The sequence below is a fragment of the Citrus clementina genome, unplaced genomic scaffold (genome assembly GCF_000493195.1).
Source record: "Citrus clementina cultivar Clemenules unplaced genomic scaffold, Citrus_clementina_v1.0 scaffold_3, whole genome shotgun sequence".
NCBI classification, from domain to species: domain Eukaryota; kingdom Viridiplantae; phylum Streptophyta; class Magnoliopsida; order Sapindales; family Rutaceae; genus Citrus; species Citrus x clementina.
The window spans coordinates 766607-772606 of NW_006262339.1; the positions used below are offsets into that span (position 1 = coordinate 766607).

General features: G+C 37.5%; 1 protein-coding gene across 6 annotated transcripts; it reads right to left on the reverse strand.

Moving 5' to 3' along the window:
- Nucleotides 1-1288: 1288 nt before the first annotated feature.
- On the reverse strand, nucleotides 1289-5782 carry LOC18046065 (auxin response factor 9). Of its 6 annotated transcripts, XM_024188413.1 has the most exons (15): nucleotides 5360-5782; nucleotides 5163-5266; nucleotides 4932-5027; nucleotides 4550-4606; nucleotides 4280-4432; nucleotides 4098-4182; nucleotides 3842-3932; nucleotides 3585-3749; nucleotides 3389-3514; nucleotides 3226-3298; nucleotides 2992-3145; nucleotides 2280-2887; nucleotides 1983-2170; nucleotides 1782-1879; nucleotides 1289-1665 (listed from the first exon to the last, which is right to left on the reverse strand). In XM_024188413.1, the coding sequence occupies exons 1-15, from the start codon at nucleotides 5403-5405 to the stop codon at nucleotides 1643-1645; spliced, it is 2067 nt and encodes a 688-aa protein (XP_024044181.1). In that variant the 5' UTR covers nucleotides 5406-5782; the 3' UTR covers nucleotides 1289-1642. The 6 variants fall into 6 exon arrangements, with proteins under 6 accessions (XP_024044181.1, XP_006439306.1, XP_024044180.1 ...); XM_006439243.2 differs by having other exon boundaries at nucleotides 1289-1879; nucleotides 3389-3502; XM_024188412.1 differs by having other exon boundaries at nucleotides 1289-1879.
- Nucleotides 5783-6000: the final 218 nt, after the last annotated feature.

The following is a 6000-nucleotide window of genomic DNA, read 5'->3' on the forward strand; positions in this document are numbered from 1 at the left end:
CTAACTCCTTTTGACCATTGGCCATAGAATCCAACGTCTTTTCTAACTTTTCATGTCTTTGCTGAAGTTTTTCCATGCCCGTCTCTGATATCAAAGTTGTTAAAACTCTAAAGGTGATTAAAATTAAAGTAGATTGAAGTAAACTAAGGAAATTTTGTTGGCACTTCGAGGATCCAGCTCCTCCCCACAAACACTGGCTTCTTCAAAATAATTCTTCAGACCTTTATTCATTTCACTAGTCGTTATATTCAAAATTGAGATAACAAAATCCATAAAATAAGGGCCATTATCTAATCTAGAAAATCAAAAGAAATCAAGAACATGAATAAAATAAAGAACTACAAAGCCGTTATTTGACTCAGTAAGTGGACCTTGACTCAGTAAATAGCAACCAAACCCCACAAGAGTTGCATGCAAGAGCCACATCCAACTGCACAAAGATTGTAACACTATCATCATTGATTAAGGAACCAAGCAATTTACACAATATTTAATCTAAAATAATGGAAAAAAAAGGAAATGGTACAAGACCTAAGTCAAAGGTTGTTGAAAATTAAGGCTGTAGCTCACGCGAAGTCGCAACCAAAAACGAAGGATCTTGCCGGAATTTAGGCTGCTACCAATGCCGGAAGTGATAGAACTCAATGTGGGCGTAGTTGGGCGATGGGAGGTGTTGTCGGGCGATAGAACGAGTAGGGAATGCTTTATTTGTTTTAATATTAGGGGTATTTCGTTCTAAAAGTGCTTGTAAGTGGTTAATGTTTGTAAGGAAGATGGAGATTTTTTTCCCCCCCATCTTTTTTATCATTCAAAGTTGGAAAGTAGTCAAATGCATAAATTTTCTAATATACCCTTTGTGGTCCATAACGATCATTTTATTGGAAGCATATTCCGAATTTTGTTCTTCCAGGTCCCTATCAGAACAACAAATCTGAATGAATGAGTCCTGTTTTCAAGGGCTAGAGCCTTGAAGACACAAGTCTGCGCAAGCATCTTGTGTCCAATTGTCGCGAGCAAGAGACTACTTAAAATGAATATTAGTTTAGGACCAAAATAATAATAATAATAAATTGAGGATTTTCCAAGTAACGCAATCAGTTGGCAACCGTCGGTCAAATTTGAAGATTTTATCGATTGACTGCAAATGCGTCGGTTCCCACACTTTTGGTGGCCCTCCCTCTATCAATTTTTTTCTTTGATAAATCTTTTATGCAGATGCTATTTTGTCAAGAAGTTTACCATCGAAATATTCTTCTAAAATTTTCAAGAAAAAAGCACAATGAGAAGATAAATTGAAACCAATTATTAACTTAAATCCTTCATCTTCAAGCAGATGCAGCAACATTAACATTGCACTGCCAAAGCACAAATATATTTATTTACAAATTACAAGCACAAGAAACAAAGACCGCGCTGCGCCATCACCCCATTTCCCACGCCAACCACAATATTCACATATTTCTAGACCTACCATTTATCTAAGTCCCTCCCAACTAATGGCATCACGACCATTTGGTCCTTCAACCCAGTTAAAATTTTCTTACAGTCTCTTCTTCAATAGTCAGCTCTAAAAAACGAACTATTGAGATTAGCATGCTACCATGTCCTCCCTCCCACTCCACTTTTGCACGTCCTCCAATCCTTAGCCCAAAAATAAACCAAAGCCTACTCCCACCAAAAACAACAACAACAACAAAAACTGAGAAGAACAAAAAAGGAAAGACAAAGGCGTCCCATGTCTCATTTTTCAGCTGAATCCGAGCTTAGTAAAATATCTTCACCTTCAATGGAGAACATAGGAAGTTTGCTTCCAGGACTCATCTTCTTCACATCTTGGCTCGAACATATGAAAATTCTTTTCACCATGTTACAGAATTCGCTGCACCATTATAAAATTGAAAACAAAGACATCAATAAGAGTCTAAAAGGTTTGGACACGAACTGTCCTAACTTTTTAGTAGACAGCAGCAAAGAATACTTACTGCCATGGATCATCGCCCACAAGCATCATATCCCCTTCATCATCAGTATAAACGATTTCCCATTTAGTCCGAGTGTGAAGCTGTCCTTTAATGTCAAACATCTCCTCCAGCTCATCTATAAGATGATCATACCCTACCAGCGTAGTAAGGTCCAGTGCCCGACCTACAGCGACCCCTTGCATTTGAACCTATGGGCATTTTAACATCAAAATAGAAAAGTTTGTTAAAACACTACTAAAGACTGCATAAAATCTTAAATAGATGGCTTTAATGCCCAAAAAATGAATATTTTAGTACCTTGGTGCGGCTTCTGTTAGATGTCAAACAACTTTGCTTGCTCTGACTCTCTTTTGGTGATACCTGCACCTGTTCTTGTTTCTTTTCTTTAAATTCCTTTGCAATGTCAGATTTTCCATCAGAATCAGCAGCTGCTGAAATGGTGCTGATTATGTGCCCTTCTGTAGTTAAACTGGATACAGGTACCTTCTCTGACGGAGCAGAGCTCGTAGCATGATTTATGAGCTCGATACCAAATAACCGGCAACTGGTACCTGTCTCCGTTTTCCTCCCTGTTTCAACTTGTTCAAGCAGTGTGTCATTGTTTGGTTTTGATGGGTGTGGAGTTGAATGGCCAGAGTGAGCTGGCCATGCAGAGATATTCTTATTATCATCTATTGCCTCCTGAAACAATTGTTGGGAAAATTTGACACGGGGAGAAGTAAGCCACTCCCCATCAGACTGAGTCCTTGACATAAAGTTGCTATTGCTGCTAAAATCACTATGCTTGTGATGCCATGCAACATGATTATCAATTCTTTTGTCTTCAGCAGTAACACTCAGTTGCGTTAAATTATGGGACTGAGCCAATCTAGCACTCCAAGGAGCTGATGCAGCTGAAGGCAAATCTAGATCCAGAGAGAAAGAAATTTAACCATAACAACAACATCCAGCTATAAAATAAATAAATACTACAGAGGACGGAGAAAGAGAAATGTCTATTTTCTCATACCAAGAGGTGGAACTTCCATAGGCAGTCGAGGTCTTTTGTTCTTCGCCAAAACTGGTTGAACAAGATTAGGTGTAGCTGAAGCAACAAAGGGTTCTATTTCCCATGGTGAGACCCTATCAGGTCTTGTTATGGATGCAGGCTCATCCCATTGAACCTAGGGAGGAAATACAAACAAATTAATTTCTCAGTTGTTAAAATAGTAGGTAACAAAACTGTGAAGATCTAAGAAGTTACTTTCAGTGATCGCCATTTTGAATCTTTCCAGTGAGGAGAGAAGTCTTCCACTCCAACAACTGTGCCTGAAAACCTAATCACACAAAATATTTTAAGCAAATATTTATTGTACAGTCTAAACAAAAAACAAGTTTGAAATAAGTTTACAAAGGAGTTTTATCACCTTCTGTCAGGAGAGTCCTCCCCTTCAAATCTCATCTTGTATCTCATGCCAACCGCAAATTTGTTATTAACAGCCTCTAAATATTTGTTTAAGCTGATGATGAACTGACTTGTCCTGGTGATAATACTGAAACATATTCAGTAGATATTTCAACAGCAATTTCAAGTTCAATATGCAGACAGTTAAAATTTAATACCTTGGCTTGTAATAGACTACAAACATAGTTTGGGTAGCAACAGCATGAGATGCAGTTGCAAGCACTCCTAGGTGCATGCTCTGACTTGAAATCACAGATGATGGCATGCTGCTCTGTTGACGAGCAAGACACCTTACTCCCACATGTAACTCCCCGTTCTCGCCCCTGGGTAACTCATAGTCTATATCAGAATTGGAACATCAATTAATAAAAAGAAAAAATAAAAGGAGATATAGATCAAAGGACAAAATATATACCTCAAGAACACAAAGGTATCCCCAGCAACTAATCTCTTTGAAGTGACAAACGTACTCCACCCTGTTGTAAGCAGGTGCCTCCTGGGTTGACCTGTTCATTCAATGATAGATAGATGGAACTTGAGTGGGTTTGATCCTACATGAATTTGTTTGACTCTAAAAATCTGAGAAAAAAATCCTCTCATTTTTTCCAAAATATAAATAAACCAAGTTGGCATTACAAAGCACAACATTGCAAGAACGCAAAAGTTATTACCTCTGAAAATATGCTTAAATCGCCACTCATATCCATGAAGATCTTTGGCAACCAATTCCTGAGTTGGGGTTGACTGATTCATGTCCTGAAGAAAATCCATGAATGGAAATCAACTAAATGGATATGTTGAGATCAATAAGATAAAATTTCAGCAACTTCATTAAGAAAAAAGAGTTCCCTACCAGAGGAGGAAGGCATTCAGTAGCATGCTTTCGAAGAACAGAAAACCCTCCATGGGTGCTTGTATCAGAGGCAGTTAAAACCTTAGAGAATGAGTGAACTTTTGGTCTTGGAGAATCAGCAGGGCATGGATCAGGAGTTGTAGGCTCATTTTGCTGTATTGTTTTTAGCAAGATAAAAAAGAAAATAAAAATCAGAAACTGAGAAGCAAAACAAGAGTATATATGTATTGTAAGATAGTAAAATTAGAAAGCAACTCATTTAGTTCCTACACTTGGTTCTGGCAGCAAAGTAATCTGGGCATAAACCTCATCAGTTTCTTGTTCTGCCTACAAGTAGACGAAATCAACATCAGTTTTACTCAAATCAAACCATCTGACAGTTCAATTTGTTGGGCTGTCAGGTTATTGAGAAAACCAAAAGCAGTAAAACCCCAATAAAACAACAAATAACTAAATAGCAGAAATATCATAACTAAAAATAATCCTTACAGTATTTCTTCCTCCTTTTCCCATAAACCAAACAGAAAATAAAAATAATCCTTACAGTATTTCTTCCTCCTTTTCCCATAAACCAAACAGAAAATCAAACAAAAGAAGGAACCATTTTTTTTTTTTTTTTTGCCTTTTCTAAAACGAATGAACTTGGAAGTACCATGAGATGAATGTTAACAACACGACATAGAATCTTCGACGGAAGACGAAACAACGGAATCCTCTGATTCAGTTCTTGATTCGTAGATGCCTCTAACTACACGCCACCCAAAAATAGCAATATTTCAAATTCTCAGCAAAATTAAACCAAACACGTTAAAAAATAAACTTTATACTTCATTATCAATCTAAAATAAAAAATATATAAAAAAAATGAAAAGAAAGAACTCACTTGTTCCATATGGCCTTGAGGAAAATAATAGACCCTCTGTCCTTGCTTCGGCACGTCGACTAGTGGACCAGCACAAGCCTTCCATAGCTCTCTGTACAAGTCGTCTGTGAGAAAACAAATAGAAAACTGTTACCAAATTTTCCCGGGAAATGAAAATTAGGGTCAAAATCAACGGTCATATACATTTCTGTTTTCACCTGAATTACTACTCGGCTGCGACAACGACCCGAGCCGATTTGCCATAATATGAAATAAGGCGAAAGTCAAAAAAACCAATCTCCCTCTGTGTAGCTAAATTTAGCTCGTTATATACTCCTAATCACTCCAGTAATAATTATGATTAATAACGAGCAGTTAATACAATTTTATAAACTCTCAAAGACTTTCTCGATTCCTGAACACGCACTTGAGTCCTGACACGAACTCTCTCTTCAATCCGTAACGATCGCGAGATCTCAAAACTGTAACTGAAAACCACTAAAAGCCGTTACAAAACCGCCTTCTAGTTGCAAAGCTCCAGCAAAACCGCCTCCCTTCTCTTTCTAAAAACTTATGGAGAATCCACGAAAACGCCGTTACAGAGAATCCAGCAAAAACCGATTTGCGCGCGTCTTATATTACGCGACTTTGTTGCTTTTGTCTGCTTTTTCACTGTATTGTTTTTTGTGTTGTAAGCTCAACCTAACTAACCGTAGTTGGGATTTAACCGGAAGTAGCGGTTAAATGGATGGTTTACTTTCATTTCAGTGGGGCTTGACGTTTACTAACGGCGTAATGTAGGGTTCCTTTTATTTAAAAAAATAAATAAATCTTTTTGGGTTAAATTTTTTAAAAAAAA

Excerpts from the sequence above, each read along its gene's own strand:
- LOC18046065 (XM_024188412.1), bottom strand. The coding sequence starts at position 5,405 with ATGGCAAATCGGCTCGGGTCGTTGTCGCAGCCGAGTAGTAATTCAG. Across the intron at positions 5,267-5,359 it reads GCAGCCGAGTAGTAATTCAG|ACGACTTGTACAGAGAGCTA; the intron begins GTGAAAACAGAA and ends GTTTTCTCACAG. Across the intron at positions 4,607-4,931 it reads TTGTTAACATTCATCTCATG|GCAGAACAAGAAACTGATGA; the intron begins GTACTTCCAAGT and ends GTCTACTTGTAG.